This window comes from Oratosquilla oratoria, chromosome 2 (assembly GCF_046742065.1).
Source record: "Oratosquilla oratoria isolate Oo_2021 chromosome 2, ASM4674206v1, whole genome shotgun sequence".
Taxonomy (NCBI): Eukaryota; Metazoa; Arthropoda; class Malacostraca; order Stomatopoda; family Squillidae; genus Oratosquilla; species Oratosquilla oratoria.
Window position 1 is genome coordinate 81,960,398 of NC_134778.1, and position 22,188 is coordinate 81,982,585.

The 22,188-nt window shown below is 42.7% G+C and overlaps 1 protein-coding gene across 8 annotated transcripts in view; it reads left to right on the forward strand.

The window, feature by feature from the left end:
• IntS14 (integrator complex subunit 14) overlaps positions 1-21,944 on the forward strand; it is a 39,398-nt gene extending 17,454 nt beyond the window's left edge. For all 8 annotated transcript variants that reach the window (XM_076211773.1, XM_076211793.1, XM_076211763.1 and 5 more), the window contains 6 exons: positions 7,863-8,004; positions 16,545-16,660; positions 18,887-18,998; positions 20,073-20,182; positions 21,211-21,339; positions 21,592-21,944. In XM_076211773.1, the coding sequence (XP_076067888.1) occupies positions 7,863-8,004; positions 16,545-16,660; positions 18,887-18,998; positions 20,073-20,182; positions 21,211-21,339; positions 21,592-21,813 (831 nt within the window). In that variant the 3' untranslated portion in view covers positions 21,814-21,944. The remainder of the gene's footprint in view (positions 1-7,862; positions 8,005-16,544; positions 16,661-18,886; positions 18,999-20,072; positions 20,183-21,210; positions 21,340-21,591) is intronic.
• The last annotated feature ends 244 nt before the right edge of the window (positions 21,945-22,188 follow it).

Consider the following 22,188-nt stretch of genomic DNA (forward strand, 5'->3'; position numbering starts at 1 on the left):
AACTATACATTCACTCCTCCAGTCCTCTGGCATTCTACCGTCTTTTAGACAAACCTTAAACAACCTCAGCAGTCCATCCACCATCACTGTACCTCTTTTTTTTAGACACACTCCATGACACCGATCTAACCCAGGTGTCTCATCTGCTCTCATAATTTTAATAACTGCTTTCACCTCATCTTTTCTTATTTCTCCATTTTCCTCATTCATCGCTGGCATTTTCTTAACCACTTCCATACGATGACGCCTACGTAGGCGGCATGAGGAGCAAGTGGGTACTCAATGATGCCGACGTCGCCATCTTGATTATATTTATTGTAGTCGTACCTACGCAACTTTCATTCTCTCTAAACTGGCTTCATCATATTTTCTATGGTTATCAAAATATGCGGGTGAAAGAGAACGAACGATTGAGCACTGACTTTATTTCTTATTGTGGTGTAGTGTTATCCTGGGCCCTGGCGCTCGACACGACGAGCAGGGCACCATAGGTTTACAAGGACTCTTGGGCACAAGGCCCCCATTGATAGATATGTAGGACGTGGCATAGATTTCCCTCTGTGCAGGGAGTACGACGCACACCCAAGTCTGTCTAGAACTGTCCCTCATACGGTGAGCATGTGGCTCTCCTATTGTGACTCACCTCTGTACGCATAACCCACTTATTAATAAAGACTCCAAACATCCCCCCGCATTTCTGTTGCACACGAAGATGGCGCAGTGAGTAGGATTGCTTGCGATTGCTTGCAATTGCTTGCAGTTTGCAGCAATGAAACATGGGACGATACGTGAATCAGTGGCGCGTACTGACGGAACTAGACCATAGGCGACAGTAAACACGCTGGACCGTGAGTGCAGTGCCGATACAGTGAGCATGCACGGGACCGTGCAAAATCGTGTGATAATGATAGTGGCGTGCCTTCGTGCACGTAGTGGGGCAAACAAGGAGGCCTTTGTCCCACTGCTCCGCCCTGCTCGCCGAGGACGTCACCCTGCACGCGGCCCAGGCCAAAGTAGGCCGCGCGAACAAGGAGGCCTTTGTCCTGCTTCGCCGTGCTCACCGCGAGTGCCACCCGCCGAGCTGACTCGCACAGGCCACACCCACCCAGCTTAGGAACTGCCACACTGCCCCTGCACACCCGTGGCAATTACGTCACCGCAGGAGGAGGTGACACCACTGCCGCCCACCGGAGGCATTGAAGGGGACCGTCTCGGACGCCCAGTAGGACCTGCACGCATGCACCGTGTCACTATGCAAGGGGTCCCCCGCCAGACGCACGCACTCCCCGCCCCTTCTCCCTGGAGGACTGGCACCCGCCGTCCTAATGCCTTCCGGGCCATCGCCCTCCACCACCTGTCAGCGCCCGCAATGTGCTGACCTTTGCAGGTGTGTAAATCACGGGGATAGGCCCACGCGGTCGACGTGTCTCACGTGACCCCCCCCCAACGGGACACTTCTGGGTGACCGCCCTCCGCCACCTGTCAGTGCCCGTGCCGTATTGCCTGACAACACAGGTGCGGAATCACAGGGATAGGCACTCGGCACTTAGGCACGTTGGAGATATCCGGAGCCAGCATACAGACGCCGCTCTTGGCGCCGACGACGCGCTCGACGTATCTCACGTGAACCCCCGCAACGCACGCTTCCCGGACCCTGTTCTGGCGATGACATACGCAAACAGGTGCGCCGAGCTGACATTGCCCATGGACAGCTCCCGGCCGCCACTCGCGACTGCTTCCTACGGTACTTTAGTGACGTGCTGGTCTCCAAGGACGACCCCAGCATCACCTGCCCTTGGAAAGACCATGATTCTCCCCCCCCCTTTGTGAGAACCCACCTGCAAGCCGACGCGACGCCCTACGCCGCCCGCACGCCCAGGCCGATACCGCTCGCATTTCAGGTTCAAGCAAAGGAAGACTTGACGCAATGGTGCAGCAAGGTATCGTCACGCCCATCGTGAGGCGAGCTCTGTCGCCACCGCCCGTGCTGGTGCCCTTCGAGCACCGGGCCGACCTCTCCGCTCGGCGAAGGATTTGTCCTCCTCGTGCGCGGACCCCCTTCGGTTCCGCCACCGACGCAGTTTATATGCGTGACTGAAATACCGCGCACTTCTGCCTCGTCCAGTGTGGCTTACGGTTTCCGACGGATGCCGAAACCTGATACGCCACTACCACTGGAGACGCTTGCTGCCATCTGGGCCGCACCCAATTGCAAGCCATGCCCGTTTGGATGGCCCCACTTCTCGCGGATGACGGACCAGCGTTCGCTCATCCCCCTCTTCACGACAGAAACTCCGTCACCGGCAATACCGGCCACGACCCGTCGCCAGCCGCCGACACCGACGGAGCGCTCTGAAGACCACGCCGCGGCACGGATAAGCCCCGCCTACGGTCACCCGCTGACCTGCGTGACCTCCGGGCTCCCGTCCGACTACCGCGCCCTACCCAACTCCATCCCTCCGTATTGGAAGATCCGCACCGCCCCTTCCGCTGACGAGGCCCGGCGCTGTCCGACGGCGCGTTGACGCCCCGCCATCTCCAGGAGCGACCACAGGTCTTGAAAGAAGCCGCCCCGTCGCGTTCCTTTGGTGGAGGACATGCCGTCCTCATGCGCAGATCCCCCCACTTCCGCCTCCGCCGCTCGCCCGCGAGCGCGGAGGGTGGGGAGGTGTGGTGTAGTGTTATCCTGGGCCCTGGCGCTCGACACGACGAGCAGGGCACCATAGGTTTACAAGGACTCTTGGGCACAAGGCCCCCATTGATAGATATGTAGGACGTGGCACAGATTTCCCTCTGCGCAGGGAGTATGACGTACACCCAAGTCAGTCTAGAACTGTCCCTCATACGGTGAGCATGTGGCTCTCCTATTGTGACTCGCCTCTGTACGCATAACCCACTTATTAATAAAGACTCCAAACGTCCCCCCGCGTTTCTGTTGTACACGAAGACTTATAATGCGATTATTATGACGCAACATCGCACGTCGGGCAGCTAATGCTGCCAGACGTGCGATGTGCCCCGGAGTGAAGAGGTTAAATCAGTGTTTACAAGGGAGAACATACAACCTGGAGAGATTGAATGCCACTCAGTGGCAGTATTCTTTCTCCCCTACCACAGGGCTTGGTAAAAAAAAGGAAATATATATTCAGAGAAGTGGTACAGGGCAGTATTAAGAGTGGGGGGACAGTATAATGGAGGGATAGTTGCAGTATGTAGTAATGGTAATTGTTGGCTTAGTTTTCACTGACTGGAAACCTAACCCCTATAGTTGCTGGTAATGGTGTTGAGACTTTCTCATCATAGGCCTTTCTGGGAAGAAACTTGAGGACTAACAAATATTTTCTCTCGGTGTTTACAAAGGATAGGTTAGATGTGGTGCCTAACTGTAATCTGATTTTCATTGGGGATGAAGAAAGTAGACTTCCTAAAATCAGCATTAGTAAGGTAGAAATAGTCAAACAGATTGAAAGACTTAAAGCTACAAAATCCCCGGGTCCAGATGAAAATTTTCTGAGAGTGCTTAAAGAGTGAAAATTTGAAATCTGCAACCAGTTAACAGACATATTTAATAAGTTGGTAGACATTGGTTTTGTGCCTATTGCTTGGGGGCAGGCAACATTGTTCCTGTTTTTAAAAAGTGAGATGAATTATCTATGTAACTACAGGCTGGTCAGTTTGACATCAGTTATAGGTAAAATACTTGAATCAATAATAGGTAATAGAATCATAGATCACATTGAGAGACGTAATTTGATTTGTAACTCATAGCATGATTTCTCCAAGGGTAAGTCATGTATGACAAATCTTTTATCTTTTTACACTAAAGTATACAAGGTGTCAATTTAGCCAACTAGCCTCAATCCCCAACCTGATCATGGGTGGTGACTTCAACGCCAAGTCATCTGCCTGGTATGTCGACAACCCTGACACAGACAGAGGGCTTGATATACAGACTCAGTTTGACTCATTGACTATCATGAACAACACACATAATCATACACATATCCCACACCAAGCCCTCTACACTCCCTCCTCTCCTGATATCACCTTTTGCTCCCCCTGCCTAACCCCAACAACATCATGGAGAGTGGTCGGAACCCTTGGCTCTGACCACCTTCCAATCATCATCACCACCAAAACAAGATGCACCCCAGTTGGCCACAGACACACATACACCAATTACAAGAGAGCTAACTGGGAAGCTTTTACTGAAGAGACAGAACAACATTTTGAAACACTTAACAGTACACCAATCACAAACATAAACAATGCTGTGCACACTTTTAATACAATCATACAAAACGCAGACAAGAGATACATCCCTAGAGGCAACAGAAAATCACACAACCCCAACTTCACACCAGAAATCCAAGGCCTCATCAGACAACGTGACACACTTAAACACGATACCCCCACACCTATCCCTCAAAACATAGCAGACCAAATACAAACACTAAACACTGTGATTGGCAATAAAATACACGAACAAAGAACACAAAATTGGCAAAACTTTATCAATACACTTGATCACAAAACAAACACCAGCAAATTGTACAAAACACTCAACAGCACTACACTACCCAACAGTAACACTACACGCTCTCACACAGCAATAATCAAACAGACAACAAGCAAACACACTCATAAATCATTTTGCACAGACAAGCCATCTCACTTCTCACCCTGACGACCGACGCATCATTCGACATAAGAAAGACTTTCCCACAGACTCAGACTATACACCCTTCATAGACAGTCAGACAAAACACATAATACATAATCTCAAGCACTCATCTGCCTGTGGCCCTGATAACATAAGCAACATCCACCTAAAACACATTGGACCACTAGGTATACACGCACTCACAAACATTGCAAACTACAGCTATTCACACAACACTATACCCGACATCTGGAAACATGGTAAAATAATCACCATTCCAAAACTGAACAAAGACCCAACAGTCCCAACATCGCACCGCCCAATCACACTTCTCTGCACCCCCTCTAAAGTCATCGAACACCTAATACTTAAACTTGTCACACCACATATTCCCCTTGCTGACTCACAACACGGTTGTAGGCCACTACACTCCACAAACACTCTTCTGATAAACCTCACACAAAGAATTTTAGATGGCATCAATTCAGATAGGCCCCACCACAGAACACTTCTTATAAAATTAGACATTAGTAAAGCTTTTGATGCTATCCCCCGCCACAACCTAACAAATAAAATATATAACACAGACATGCACAATAACACCAAAAGATGGCTGGCCAATTATCTGGCAGGTAGGAATGCTTACGTGTCATATAATGGCCAATCATCGCACATCAGAAACATTAAGAATGGAGTACTGCAGGGCTCAGTTCTATCCTCCACACTCTTTAATCTATACATGCATGACTTACCCACACCAGACACCTCAGAAATACAAATCTCTTCATACGCAGATGACATAACAATCACATGCACACATCGTAACACAGACAAAGCTGCAGAAATAATCCAGCCATACCTTGATACACTCAACACATGGTTCATCACAAACAAACTCAAAATAGCTCCAACCAAATCTACACCAACACTTCTCACCAACTGGACAAAAGAACACATATACATCAACAACACTCTAATACCACACACAAACACACCGAAAATTCTTGGTGTAACATACGATACATCCATGTCTTTCAAACAACACATCACAAACATAAAAAACAAATGCACACCTAGACTTAATGCACTTAAGTCAATCACTGGAACAACATTTGGACAAAACAAAGAAACTAATATAACAATATACAAACAATGCATACGCTCAGTGATGAATTATGCGAGTCCTGCATGGGCTCCTAATCTCAGTGAGACACACCACAACATCCCTCAAATCATACAAAATAAAGCCCTAAAAACAATTACAGGCTGCACAAATACAACACCTACAGACCATTTACACCATGAAACAAAAGTCCTCAAAGTCAAGGACCACCTCGACATGAGAGGCACACAAACACTTGCCGCAGCCACCACAAACACATCACACCCGCTACACTACATAGCAGAACACCCACACACACCAAGAAACATTAAAACAACACCCAAAGACCTTTATCACACACAGATACTCTCTTCTTTTCCTCCACAACCACCAAATACCAGCCTCCGGAAACATATTCATAATCATATCACTCACCGCTCCATTAACACACTGAAAGACAGCACACTGCTGCATGCCACACCCCCTGATATCCACCCTTCTGAATCCTCTCTCCCATGAAAGGACAGAGTCCACCTGGCCAGACTGCGGTGCGGCCACCACCCAGCACTTCTAAGCTACCAGAAGAGGCTGGATGACCGCATTGTGAACAGCTGCCCAGGATGTAACACTTCACCCCATACCATACAACACATAATGGAAGACTGCATTATACACAATCATGCACGCAAACAAAACAACATATACTCTATAAAGGATTTGTGGAAAAACCCAGTTTCGGCTATGGCATTCCTTGGGGAGACGGGACTGCTCGGACAGACAGTCTAGGGAACGACGACAACAACAACAACAAAGGTGTCAGTTCACAATGATAGTTACGATGTTATTTACCTTGACTTTAGCAAAGTGTTCATTAAGGTGCCCCACCAGAGACTACTAAATAAAGTCAAAGTCCATGGCATAGGAGGAAAAGTGAATGGATTAGAGCTTGGATCAGTGACAGAAAACAGTGGGTCACTGTAAATGGTGTAAAATCCAAATGGGGGAGTGTTTCTAGTAGTTCCCCAGGGCTCTGTTTTGAGTCCCTTATTGTTCATTATGTATATAAACAACTTGGACAATGGGATTAATAGTGATGTTAGTAAGTTTGCTGATGTCACCAAAATAGGACACCTAATTAGGTCAAGAGAAGACACTGAGATTCTGCAGGAAGATCTTAACAAATTGTTTACATGGTTGGTGAAACAGCAAATGGACTTAAATATCTCAAAGTGCAGCTTGTTAAATGTAGAGCTACACAACCCAAAAGCAGATATAACTTAGATAACATGTTTTAGGGAAAATTGTGTGAGAGTTCTAGTGAGTCCTGACCATCCATGAAACAGTGCATTAGCACCAGGAATAACGCTAACAGAGTACAGTATTAGGTTTCATTGTTAGGATGCTTACGAATAGAAGTGCAGAGGTAATTAACAAACTCTATCTGGTATTAGACCCATCCTTGACTATGCGGTACAGTTTTGGTCTCTGTCCTATAGAATGGACATCAATTCACTAGAATCAGTACAGAGGAGAATGACCAAAATGATACACGGGCTCAAAAATTTACCTTACAAGGATAGGCTTAGGCACCTTAACCTACACTTTCTAGAAAGACATAGAGTGTAGGGGTGATCTAATGGAGGTGTTCAAGTGGATCAAAGACTTTAATAATGGGGATGCAAATAAGGTCATCATATTAAGACAATAGGACAGGACTTGCAGTAATTAAGAAGGAAATAGGCAAGAACTGGTTTACTAACAGCTTCAATGAATGGAATAGACTTAGTAACCATGTAGTGAGCGCTGAAACTATCAATCGTTTTAAGAAATGGTTAGACAACTTTATGGAGGAGGATGACAGATGGTAATGAACATGGAACTGTCTAGTGAAGGCCTTATGGTCTCTTGCAGTCTCCTTCATTCTTGTTCTTATGTGTTTGTCTATGTTGTATTGGTGTGGGGACAGTTTTTATGTCACTGGCTTGTAGAAGTAGAGAAGGAGGGGAAGTCACTAGTTGTCAATTCTCTATCACCTGTATTATACAATACATGCACACAAAAGCAAGAAGAAACGATGAAGATGTTTTTACTTTACAGCCATATTGTCGTCATCATGACTTTGATGCCTTGCGTGTTGCTGTGGGTGACACAATTCAAATCTGTGGCTTCTTAAATGTTGGAGATGTGTCCTCCCCTCCTGCATACTCAAAACATCTGGTTTTGCCACTTTCTGGTAAAGGTAGGTATGAGACCTGTTGTACTGTAGTTTTATTATGTAAGATTATATATATATATATATATATATATATATATATATATATATATATATATATATATAACTGAGGCAGAGATGACAAACCCTGCCCCACAGACCCCAGGTCCTTCTCCCAGATCTCCATCCCTGTTCCCATTGAAACTGATAAATCACTGGGATAGGACCTGTCTGGAACTCCCCCAGTGTGACTACTACTACTTGGAACACCCACGCAATTTTTCCAGAACTAGGAGGAGACAGAGAGATGGGGTCACTAATTAAGTGAAGCAGCCTTGCTGTTGATGTATCTTGCCACATTGCTTCTGACACAGGGCAATGGGTGGGATACAGGGATGACCCATCATCCATAAGAAGCTAAGATGAGAGGGGGGAAAGTATGGTGGGTGGGAGTAGGTACGTGCCTTTGACTTGGCTACCTCCCTTTAAGGGGGAAAAAGCTCTTGGTATATAGATAGATAGGAGGTCTGGAGGTTCTCAGATCATTATTGTGTCTACATTTGAAAACAAAAATTGAACCATGTATTCATAAAGGATTACAAAGGAGGAGCATGATGACAGTAGATCTTTTGGTTCATAGCTGGGTTGGATGTGAAAAAAATGATAATAAAGAAAAATGAATAGATAAATAAAAAATTTAATATAAATAATACATACATACATATACCAAGGCTTTTTCAAGGGAGGTAGCCAAAAAGGAAAAGGCATATAAATGAATAAATAGTTAAATAATAAACAAACAGGTAGATAGTAAATGATAATAAATTGACATAATAATAAATGATACATACATACATATACCAAGGCTTTTTCCCCCTTACAAGGGAGGTAGCCAAAATGAAAAAGTCATCAAATCATTCCCACCCATTCCATCCCTAAATACACTCCACTCCCTTCTACCCTCCCTCTTATCATAGCACCTCCTGGATGACGGGTCATCCCTACACCCTGTCCACAGGCGCGGATATAAGGGGGGGGCCCAGGGGGCCCGGGCCCCCCCTTTTGGCTTTGGCCCTTTGGCCCGATTTCATTTCAGTTCACTATTTCATTTTTATAATCCATGTTTAATCCATGTTATAATCCATTTTTATTATCATTGTATCATTTATGAAAGTTCTGGAAGGTTCGATAACATCTTGATTTCCGCTGACTGTTTTTCCGCTAATTTCCGCCTATATAAGTGACCGCTGCGTTCGACTCTCTTTCTGTTGGTATCTGCCGCATTGAATGGTTGTTTTGCTGTTTGGTTAAATATATGAAAGGTTTATCGCTGGAACTCACTACATTGGTGCCCCGTGTGAGGATTTTATTGTACGATAAACGGTAATGCTAATGCTCGTTAAACAACCGAAAATTCTGCCGTCGGGCCCCCCCCAAACTTTGTTCCTAGATCCGCGCCTGCCTGTCCACTGCCCTGGGTCAGAGGCAGTGTCACAAGGCACAGCACGTCCACAGCAAGGCCGCTTCATTAAATCGGCGACCCCCTTCTCCATCCCCCCATGCATAAAACGAGAAGACGGGGAGAAATCCCCTTGGGCTGCGTCAATTTTTTCTCACACATACTACAACACCTCCCATCCCCCCACCCATTCCACCTTATGCATCACAACATCATCCATATACAACCATTCTCCATTCACTCCTTCTGTCCTCTTCCGTCCTTCCTCAACAGACATTCCCCTCTTCCCCAAAGCCCCCTTCATCCATCTCATCCTAGGACATCCCCTCATGTTCACTCCCTCCACATCTGCCTTCCATACCTCTTTCACTTGTCTTTCTTCACTCATTCTTTCCATGTTTCCAAACCATCCTAATACTCTTTCATCAACCCTATCTCCCAACTCCCTTTCCACCCCTGTTCTCCTCCTCACCTCCTCATTTCTCACTCTCTCCAGCCTAGTAACCCCTATCATACTTCTCAGACACCTCATCTCAAACACATTCAAACTCCTTCTCTCTTCCTCTCTTATGTTCCATGTTTCTGCCCCATACAGTGCTGTTGGCACAATCACTCCTTCATACAGTCTCCTCTTAGCATCCATTCCCAAATGTCTATTCCTCATTACACTTTTTAATCCACCAAGGCATTTACTCGCTTCTCTCAATCTACATTCTACCTCCACCTCCACTCCACCTTTTCCTGCCACATTTGCACCCAAGTATGTAAAACTATCCACTTCCTCCAGTCGCTCTCCCTTAATGCTCACTTCCAGTCTGCTGCCACTTTCACCCCTTGTACATCTCATCACCTTACTTTTACCCACATTTATCTTCAGCTTTCTTCTTTCACACACTCTCCCTAACTCTGTCACCAACTTCCTCAATCCCTCCTCTGATCCTGCCACAAGCGCAGTGTCGTCTGCAAACAGCAGCTGGCTCACCTCCCACTTTTCTCCATTCCTGATACATACATACATATACCAAGGCTTTTTCCCCCTTACAAGGGAGGTAGCCAAAAAAGGAAAAGGCATAAAATCATTCCCACCCATTTCATCCCTGAATACACTCCACACCCCTCCACCCACCCTCCTGGATGACGGGTCATCCCTGCACCCTGTCCACTGCCCTGGGTCAGAAGCAGTGTCGCCAGACACAGCTCATCCACAGCAAGGCAGCTTCATTAAATCGGCAACTCCCCCTCTCCGTCCCCCCATGCATAAAAGGAGAAGACGGGGAGAAATCCCTTTGGGCTGTGTCAAATTTTGCTCACACATACTACCTCACCCCCCATCCCCCTGCCCATTCCACCTCATGCATCACAACATCATCCATATACAACCATTCTCCATTCATCCCTGTCTTCTGTCCTGTCCCGTCCTTCCTCAGATTATTTTTTGGTGGAAGGTAAGTCGAGAGTGGAGGATAGCTGGAAAAAGAGGAAAGGGACAAAAGGTGGGAGGTGCTTAGAGTGAACTCTTTAAATGAAAAGGAAAAGGAGAAGGAGTACAAGAATAAGCTGAAGGAGGAGTGGGAGGGTGTGTAGGATAGAGTAGAACTAGGTAGAACTAGGTGTGGAGGAGGAATGGGGATGGTTCAAGGAGGGAGTCACAAAGTGTGCAAGGATGGTGTGTGGAACAAGAAGGATAGGAGGAAATAGAAGTAAGGGTAGTGAATGGTGGGATGAGGAAACAAAGAAGGTTGTAGAAGAGAAGAAGCGAGCTTTCACAGATTGGTTACAAAATAGGATGAGGGAGTCATATGAGAGGTACAAAGAAAAGAAAAGAGAAGTAAAGCAAAAGGTAAATGAGGCAAAGAGGAGAGCAGATGTGAAGTGGGGTAAGAGTATGACAGAAAATTTTGAAAGTAATAAAAAGATGTTTTGGAAAGAAATTAAGAGAGGAAGAGGAGGCGAATCAAGTAGAGAAGAAAAGGTAAAAGGTGCAGATGGAGAGATGATAATGGAAGAGAAGGCAGTAAGGGGAAGGTGGGCAGAATATTTTAGGGAGTTGCTAAATGTGAAGGAGGATAGGGAGGGAAAGATAGTTGCAGTGGGAAATGCTAAGAAAATAAGAGTGATGAGTGAGGAAAGTGGAGGAGAAATAAGGAAGGATGAAGTGAAGGCAGTTGTTAAGATGATGAAAGCAGGTAAGGCACCTGGTCTGGATGGATGCTATATAAAATGTCTAAAAAAAAAAGGAGGTACAGTGATGGTGGACTGGCTGGTGAGGTTATTTAATGTTTGCTGGAGAGAGGGTAGAGTGCCGGAGGACTGGAGGAGTGCCTGTATAGTTCCACTTTACAAGGGAAAAGGGGACAAGTGTGAATGTAGTAGTTTCAGAGGGATTAGCTTGTTAAGTGTAGTTGGGAAGGCTTATGGGAGGATCTTGATTGAGAGGATTAGGAGAGGAACAGAGGGAGTAATTAGTGAGGAACAGTGTGGATTTAGGACGGGTAGAGGTTGTGTAGATCAGATCTTTGTGGTAAGACAAATATGTGACAAAGCTATAGGGAAGGGGAAGGATGTTTTTTGGGCTTTTATGGATCTGGAAAAGGCTTACGATAGGGTAGACAGAAAGGCACTGTGGGAGGTTATGCAGATATATGGGATAGGAGGAAACCTTCTAGGAGCTGTCAAGAGTTTTTATGAGAGTAGTAGAGCTTTGTCAGGATTAGAAATGGAGAGAGTGAGTGGTTCGAGGTAAAGGTGGGACTTCATCAAGGATGCGTTATGTCGCCCTGGCTGTTGAACTTATACATGGATGGGGTAGTGCGAGAGGTAAATGCAAGGGTAGTGGGTCAGGGATTGGAGATGGTTAAAGAAAATGGAGAAAAGTGGGAGGTGAGCCAGCTGTTGTTTGCTGACGACACTGCGCTTGTGGCAGAATCGGTGGAGGGATTGAGGAAGTTGGTGACAGAATTTGGGAGAGTATGTGATAGAAGAAAGCTAAAGATAAATGTGGGTAAAAGTAAGGTGATGAGATGTACAAGGGGTGAAAGTGGCAGTAGACTGGAAGTGAGCATTAAGGGAGAGCGACTGGAGGAAGTGGATAGTTTTAGATACTTGGGTGCAAATGTGGCAGGAAAAGGTGGAGTGAAGGTGGAGGTAGAATGTAGATTGAGAGAAGCGAGTAAATGCCTTGGTGGATTGAAGAGTGTAATGAGGAATAGACATTTGGGAATGGATGCTAAGAGGAGACTGTATGAAGGATTGATTGTGCCAACAGCATTGTATGGGGCAGAAACATGGAACATTCCTGATAATAAATGATAATCAAGCAAATAATAATAAAGACAGCAATACACAAATAAACAAATCATATAAAATCTTAAGCTTTGAACTGAACTACATTGCACTGCCTCTGCAGGAAATTTATTCCATTCATTAACTATATGGTTGACAAAGTTGTTTCTACCCACTTCCAAATTAAATCAATTTCCTGAAAGTTTGAGACCATTATTTCTTGTTGGATTCTCATTCATTGTGAAAATTTTGTCTTTTGATGTTGTCAGTTTCCTTTAGAATCTTAAAGACCTGTATCAAATCACCTCTGAGTCTATGCTTTTTTTAGAGAAAACAAATTCATATGTTTTAGTCAATTTTTGTGTGATTTATTTTTGATGTTTGGAATCAGTTTTGTGGCTCACCATTGTACTTTTTCCAATCTGTCAATGTCTTTAATGAGATTCAGTGACCATGCGGAAATGGCATATTCCAAATGTGAACAAACTAAACTAACAATTTATTTAGCTTGTTAATGAGAAATCCCTTCAGGCTGCGTCAAATTTTTCTCACACATACTACCTCACCCCCCATCCCCCCACCCATTCCACCTCATGCATCACAGTATCATCCACATACAACCATTCTCCATTGAACCATGTCTTCTGTCCTCTCCCATCCTTCCTCAACAGACATTACCCTCTTCCCCAAAGCCCCCCTCACCCCATCCATCCATCTCATCCTAGGACACCCCCTAATGTTCACTCCCGCCACATCTGCCTTCCATACCTCTTTTACTAGTCTTTCTTCACTCATTCTTTCCATGTGTCCAAACCATCCTATTACTCTTTCATCAACTCTATCTCCCAACTCCCTTACCACCCCTGTTCTCCTCCTTGCCTCCTCATTTCTCACTCTATCCAGGAGGTGGTAAGATAAGAGGGAGGGTGGAGTGTGGAGGGGGGTGGAGTGTATTTAGGGATGGAATGGGTGGGAATGGTTTTATGCCTTTTTCTTTTTGGTTACCTCCCTTGTAAGTGGGAAAAAGCCATGGTATATGTATGTATGTATGTATGTTAATGAGAAATGACTTATGAAGTCAAAAGATCATGCAATCAGTCCTAGAATCTTATTTGCTTTCTCAGAGGCTGAAATACACTGCTTAGATGATTTGAGATCATTACTGATAATTACACTGAGATCCTTTTCACTATCCATGCATCTCCCACTCTATGGAAATGTGCGGGATTTTTGCAAAGGAGGCAAATGGCAAATTTACTTTGTTTACTGTGTAAGGAAACCCCGATCCAGCTGTGGTGTTCCTCAGGGAGATGGAACTGCTTGGCCAGACAGTTTAGGGAACAATAACAACTATTTGCTCTGTATTGTCATCTGTTGCCATAACAGTCTTGTTTCACAGACTAATTTCTTTAAATAAGAACACTGCACATTTACTTAGTGGATTGGCTAGTGAAGTTGTTTGATGTGTGCTTAAAGGAGAGGAATGTGCTAGTGATGAATGGATGTATAGTTCATTTTTACAGAAGAAAAAAGGACAAATATGAATGTAGGAAGCTCACTGGCTGAGCGGGTTAGGGCATCATTACTTGCAGTGAAGATCAAGGGATGGCGGTTCAAGTCCTGCCACCTGTGAAGTTGAACCAAGGGCATGGTTCATTAAATTCCATGCTACAAAGTCCTCTGTGAGGGCACCATCCTAGCCTACTGATAGGAGGGAGTTTGTGACATTAAATCATATCATAAATGTAGTTGCTTTAAAGGTCAGATATCAACAGATATACCATTCACTAAAAATAATCGAAAAAGTACTTTTTAAAAGCATACAAATAAAGTTTTTACCTATTACAGAAGAATTTATTCAGAAAATTCACTTTTAATTGCGCCTCGCATACCACTTTTCCGAAGTCTAGATATTCAGAATAACAATATTGTTTGTTTGGCAACTGTGACGTCACGAACGTGGAATTCCCCGAACCTTTCCCGAAGCGCACGGGCGGAATGTTTCGAATAGCAGACGACGCAATGAAATGAAGACAAAACTGTTTTTTGCCAAATTTGATAAGATGTAGATGGTGGAATTATATAGAATACTGTCAGTATGTTTTTTTATGTACATTAAACTGTAAATACAAAAAATTATGGAAGTCTTGATATCTGACCTTTAAAGGTCAGATATCAAGACTTCCATAACTTTTTGTATTTACAGTTTAATGTACATAAAAAAACATACTGACAGTATTCTATATAATTCCACCATCTACATCTTATCAAATTTGGCAAAAAACAGTTTTGTCTTCATTTCATTGCGTCGTCTGCTATTCGAAACATTCCGCCCGTGCGCTTCGTGAAAGGTTCGGGGAATTCCGCGTTCGTGACGTCACAGTTGCCAAACAAACAATATTGTTATTCTGATTATCTAGACTTTGGAAAAGTGGTATGTGAGGCGCAATTAAAATTGAATTTTCTGAATAAATTCTTCTGTAATAGGTAAAAACTTTATTTGTATGCTTTTAAAAAGTACTTTTTCGAGCAATACGATGATTTTTAGCGAATGGTATATCTGTTGATATCTGACCTTTAAAGGGATCAGTCTGTTAAATGTAGTTGGAAAACTATATGGGAAGGTATAAATTGAGAGGATTAGGAGGGGAACAGAAGTAGTTGGAGAAGAACAATGTAAGTCTAGGAAAGAAAGGGGGTGTATGGATAAAATTTTACTAGCAAGGGAGATAAGAAATGAGTTTTTGGGGAAAGGAAAGGATGTCTTTTGGGCTTTCATGTATTTGGAGGAGGCATATGATAGGGTAAACAAGAAGGCATTATGGCATTACTCATTCCTAAACAGGAAATGGTTTGGAATCTTGGAAAGAATGAATGAAAAAACATTACTAAATGAGGTGTGGAAAGTAGAGGTGGATGGAGTGAACTTCAGAAGATGACCAAGGATGAGATGGATGGATGGTGTGAAAGGGCCTTTTAGCAATAGGGTAATGTCTGTTGAACAAGGAAGGGAGAAGGCAGGGGCTAAAGATTAGTGGAGGATGGTTGTATATGGATGATATTTTGGCAGCCTGAAGGGATTTCTCCCTGTCCTCTCTGTTTTCTGTGTGAGGGGATGGAGAGGATGGTTTGCCATGTAGATGAGATGGCGCTGGTGTGGATATGCTGTGTCTTGCTGCACTGACTCTGACTTGGGTAGTAGGCAGGAGACAGTGATGACCCTTCATTCACAAAAAGCTAAAATAAGAGGGAAATAAGGGTGGTGAATGGGAGTCGAATGGGTGGGAGTGGGTGTACCTTTGACTTGGATACCTCCCTGATAATGATGCTGTTTCCTAGGCTGTCTGGCTAAGCAGTCCTGTCTCCCTGAGGAATGCCATTGCTGGAATGGGGTCCAACCATAAATCCCTTATAGAATATATGTTGTGTTGTTGGTGTGCTTAATTGTATATAATGCAGTCTTCCATCATGTGTTGAATAGCATAGGGTGAAGTGTTGTATCCTGGACAGATATCCTCATATAATGAGGAAGAAGCCCTTAGTATATAGATAGGTAGACAGAAACAGGAAATGGTAAGAGAAGAAAATTACAAAGGATTACAAAGGCAGAGCATGCTGACATGAGACCTTTTGGTTCATATCTAGGTCGGATGCGGAAAAAATCATGATAATGATGAATAAATAAATGAATAAATAAAAGCTATAATAATGTAAATAATAAATAAAATACATAAATAAGTGCATAGGTATAGTAGATATTAAACAAACAAGTAAATAGCAAATAACCATATCATAGCTGAATAATATTTTCTTTTCTCATTGTCAGAGGATTTAGCAACAGTGACCAAGCTGAATGAAGGAGGAGGCAGTGATGATGAGGGCAGTGGCAATGATGAGGGCAAGATACCTTCCTTTTGTGTATTGCTTCATGGAGGACTTAAGGTGCATTAGATTATTTCCTGTGTTTTATGTTTTATGGAGTAGCTTATGCAGTACACTGAGGTACTGAGATGGGAAAGGTAGTTGAATTGAATGGGTTTTTATTTGTTTCTGATGTGGGTGTATGTTTATGAATTGGCCGCCCCCTTTACAAAGGGGAAAGGGCTTTTGATACTTGTAGTTTATACAATAGCCTTGAATCATGAGCTCTAAAGACTGGAAGACTCAAATCTTGGACTTTTCAATTGCAAATATGGAACAGTAATGAATCTTAAGTGCAAAATATCCAAAACAGAATGAAAAAAAAAATCTACTAACCCAATTCATGTACACATAGAGGATTTCCTGCATGGTAGAAAAATGAGAGTAGTGCCCAGAGTAAAGTGTTCAGGTTGGGAGGAGGTGATTAGTAGAATTTCATAGGGATCAGTATTAGCTCCAATAATGTTTGCTATTTATGTGAATCACAGGGATGAAGATGTGGAATGTTACATGAGCTTCTTTGCAGATGATGCTAAATTGTTGAGGAAAGTGAAAACTGAAACGGATTGTGAATCACTACAGAGACCTAAACAAGGTTTGGAAATGGAGTCAGAAGTGGGAAGTAGACTTCAACATTAAGAAATGTAGCATAATGGAGTTCGGAAAAAGTAAAAAAAGAATATCAGGAGAATATACAATTGGAATAAAGGAAGTGAAGAAATTGTGATCTGAAAAAGACCTGGAAGTAATTATCTCAAATGACTTGTCCCCTGATAAACAAATAAACAAAATTGTCAGAGAATCCTACAACTTGCTAAGATCAATAAAAGTGTCTTTTACCTATTTGAAAAAAAAAAAAATGGTTAAAAAATATTAGTCATACTAATAAGGCCTAGACTGGAGTATGCTGCAACAATATGGTCATCCAGTACCAAAAAGAATATAAAGAAAATTGAAAGAATCCAGAGAACAACCAAGAAAATGGCCCCAGCATTTTCAAACCTGTCATGTGAGGAGAGACTGGCAAAATTGAAATTACCGATGTTGGAATAAAGAAGAGAGAGAGGCGACCTACTGACCATCTATAGCAGTGGTTCTCAAACTGGGGTCCCCGGACCCCTGGGGGTCCCTAAGAAGGTCCTAGGGGGTCTGCGACACAATGAAAAAAAAAAAAAAAATACAGAAAAAACTATATAATTATAAAAATATACAAAACTGATTCTGTCATTATAGTGTCGGTGATATCGATATTTTGTTGTGCAATCAGCCAGCACTTCTCTATTACATTTTTATATGTCATAATATTTCATTTGTTTCTTTCTAATTAATATTTATATTCATTCAAGCTTTATTCTATGCTTACAGAAAGTGTGAACTGAAGATGGAAATGTTTTTAAACCGAAAATCGACAAAATTTTGAAAATATTTTAAATGCTTATTTTTATACTTTCTTTGTGTAGGAATATGCAAATAGTAAATTTACTGCATTATAATCATGTAATGGGTATCTTGGTATGGTAATAATAACTTTTGATTGGCTGGGGGTCCTCGGATGGGACTTAAATATCTGGGGGGGTCCTTGGCATGGTAAAGTTTGAGAACCACTGATCTATAGAATCATGAAAGGCATGGAAGTCCTTGATAGATCCATGAATTTATGAGCAAACTAGACACTGAGATATAAAGATGGGATTCCATGATCATAGCTCCCCTTCCCGTAAGATACAACTAGGTAAATACATATATACAAAAAGAGTAATGAAAAAATAGGAATGGGAATGTGACTTTCAGGACTTGTAGAGTTTGTATAATATATTGTTATGTAATGAAATTTTATTTTTACCCAGTGTTATCTCAACTATCCAATTAAGATGCTTTTACATTAGTATATTTACACCTTATCTTGTGCCATACTTGTAGAATTTAAACATTAAATTGGTCAATCTGTTGTCCAGGCCCTGTCTTGCAGGAGACCCACAGCTTCCAATTCTTTCAATTCGGTACTGTTTTCATTTTCTGTTAAGGAAAAGAGCTCACTGGTGCTTGCCCTACCCCTTCTATAATTCAGTGACATTGGACAAACTTAGGCCTCTAGATGAACAAGACCCATCTTATATGTACACACATATTTCCAAGAATTTAGCTTCTATAATGAAGAAACTCGTACATCACATTTCAAATTGTGGTGATATAACTGATGGTTTCATTTACGTATTATATGTTTATATTTTCAACTTTGCACAACAGAGAGAAAATATGGTGGCCTTATGCCAGATTGGGGACAACTGGTTTGGTATTCTCTACTCCTGGGCAGACAATAAGAAGAAATCCAATCTTATGCTCTCCCTCTTTGTTCCAGGTAGGGTGAATATTATTATTATTATTTTTCTTTTTAAATATATTTATGGGCCCTTCCCAAGGGCCTCTTCCCCCTTATGTGGAAGGTAGCCAACCAGTTGGTGGGAGTGGGTGTGTATCTTGGCAGGCTACCTTCCTCAGGGTTCGTGCTTCCTGTTTACCACTTCACCATTGGTGATTTTTATCCATGTATGGCTATCTGAAATTGGTGCCAATTCACCACGCTGGCAAAGACACTTTTCATATTGCCAGTGGTGACTGATAAATTTTGTCTGATTGTCAATCGCCACAGGCTGTAGTTGATTCAAACACTCTACCTAAGTAGATTCTTGTGTATGCATGGTTGGCAACATAGCACTGGTGGATGTAGATACTGTCATTTGGGTAAGGAAAAACAAAATCAGATGGACATTCCTGTGACAAAACAAAGTCATGGATAGAATGGTAACTCCCTCACAAGATCAACTACATGTATTTATTGATTGTTGGTTAGATGTATTTTTAAGTAGTTTCCATGTTTTGGCTGATCTCGTCAAGTTTCCCAAAAAGAAAAATAAGATTTTACTTCTGTAATCCATAATTCTTTATTTCATCAATACATGACAACAGATATAGCCAACACTTCGGCACATAACAGACAAGCAGCTTCTTAGTGTCTCACAACTTGCACTGAATATGCTAAATAAAGCATGGTAGCATATTCAGTGGGAATTAGTACCATACCATATACCAATATACCAAAGGCTTTTTCCCCCTTGTAAGGGAGTTAGTACCTTTGAAAATTATGTCTACATGCAGTGTACTGTTCCATAGTTCTAGTTTCAAAGTTCTCTAGCATTAAGATTATGAAATCTGTGGCTAAGAGGTTAAGAAATATATTATCTACATTGGCTACTCAAGATCCACTGTGGCTAAGATATTTTTTCATCAATTAACCATGATGTCTAAAAGGATTTTAGGGTCATTGCTAACCCTGCTTCCTTATAAGGGGAAAGAGGCCCTAGGTATATAGATAGATTTATGGGATAAATGATTCAGTCTTGGTTGTAGTTTTGGATGTTTATACTTTTCACAGGTGTTGATGTAATACCTTGGTTGGGTGACCTTGATTGCCTTGGACCAGCCTGTCTTCTACCAGAAAATCCATACACAATCAAGGAAAATGGCACACCTTTTCCTGTCAAGGTGAGAAAAATATTTGGTTCACTCCACAATGGGAAGTGAGCCAGTTGTTTGCTGATGACATACCTGTGGCTGGGCCAGAGGAGGGTCTAAGGCAGTCAGTAATGGAGCTTGGGAAGTTATATGGGAATAGTTTGAAAGTATATGCGGGGTAAAAGCAAGGTGATTACAACAGGTGAGGGTGGCAGTAAGTTGGAGATAAGTTTAAAGAAGAGAAGTTAGAGGAAGTGGATTGTTTTAAGAATTTGGGGCCACAGGTCTTCTGCAAGAGAGACCAGGGGTGATGGATTGATTGACTGATTACAGGTCACAAGTGGCAAGGAATGGAGGACTGGGGGTAGAGGTAAACTGCAGAATGAGGAAAGCAAATAAGTGTCTTTGGGAGAAGGAAAAGTGTCTTCAGAAATAAATGCTAGGGGATGGATGCAAAGAGATTATGTGCATTAGACAGAGAAGCCCAAAATTTTTCCCAAAGAAATCTGTGGCAAAGTCTAAAGACTTGCAGGCCACTGTGGGGATTAGTATTGATGATTGATATGGTATAACGTCACAAACACCCCCCTATTGGGAGGCTAGGACGGTGCCCCTTTACAGAGGGCCACTTGCAGGCCACTGTGGGGATTAGTATTGATGATTGATATGGTATAACGTCACAAACACCCCCCTATTGGGAGGCTAGGACGGTGCCCCTTTACAGAGGGCTTTGTAGCTTGGAATTTAATGAACCATGCCCTTGGTTCAACTTCGTCGGTGGTGGGGTTCGAATCGCCATCCCCTTGACCATCGTCGCAAGTAACGACGCCCTAACCCGCTCGGCCAGCGAGCTTGTATTGATACTATTATTATATTGCCACAGATATATTAATATAGTGTTGGCCTATTTACATGCTAATTAATGTTGGGATTTTTTTTTCCTGTAGAATTACTGGTTTTTGTTATTACTCTAGTCAGGGGAATGTGTATACATGTGAGATGTTATCTTTATGTTGGTACAATGAACTGTTTCTAAGAAAATGTTAATTCAATGGTAGGTCCACGAGAAAAGAAGCTACTCCCAAAACTGTGTGGTTTGGATAAGGCAAGAAGGACTCCAGTCAGATATACAGAAAATCCTCAGGCATGCAAGGAAACTTCCAGACAAAAGTCAGAGTTTTTACAAGGTACATTCAGCTCTGAATTACTTTATATTTATATCAGCTTAAAGCCATGTAATTGGTCACATGTGAACAGCTACTATTTTGATTTTGTATGCTTTTTTTTTATTGATATATTTTAATTGTGTTACTGGACAGGTCACCCTTATAAGGGAGGTAGGCCAAGGTATACACCCACCCTTCACCCATCCCACATCTATTCAAGACCTATTTGTAATTTTGAAATCATGTTATAATTATTGGTTCTGTTTTTGTCAGGAGCTGAATCGTGTTCGTAAAGCTGCCCTTGCATATGGATTCACAGAATTATTGGAGGGACTGGCATCTGTGCTAGATCGTGAATGTCAGTTACTTCCTGCCAGTGCTAATCCTGAATGTGCCCTGCACCTTTCTCATGCAGCACAAGCCCTTCGCACCACTGACAAACGGGACCTGCGGCATAATGTCTCCCCCTACAAATCGCGGTCATCTGATGACTAGATTGAAAGAGTACACATTCTTTATTTTACTTATTTTATTGAAGCTTGAATAAATTATGAATTAAACCAAGGATTTCTGTATCTTACTGTCTTCCTGTTTTCTTACAAAGAAGAAATAAATAAATTACAATATGTTCATTGTTTCACTGTATAAAAAGCCACAAATGTCACTCCTTCCCTTTTATATTCATAAAATTACTGTATATTATATTCATACATACATATACCAAGGCTTTTCCCCCTTACAAGGGAAGTAGTCAAAAAGAAAAAGGCATAAAATCATTCCCACCCATTCCATCCCTGAATACCCTCCACCCTCCCTCTTTTCTTAGCACCTCCTGGATGACGGGTCATTCCTGCACCTTGTCCACTGCCC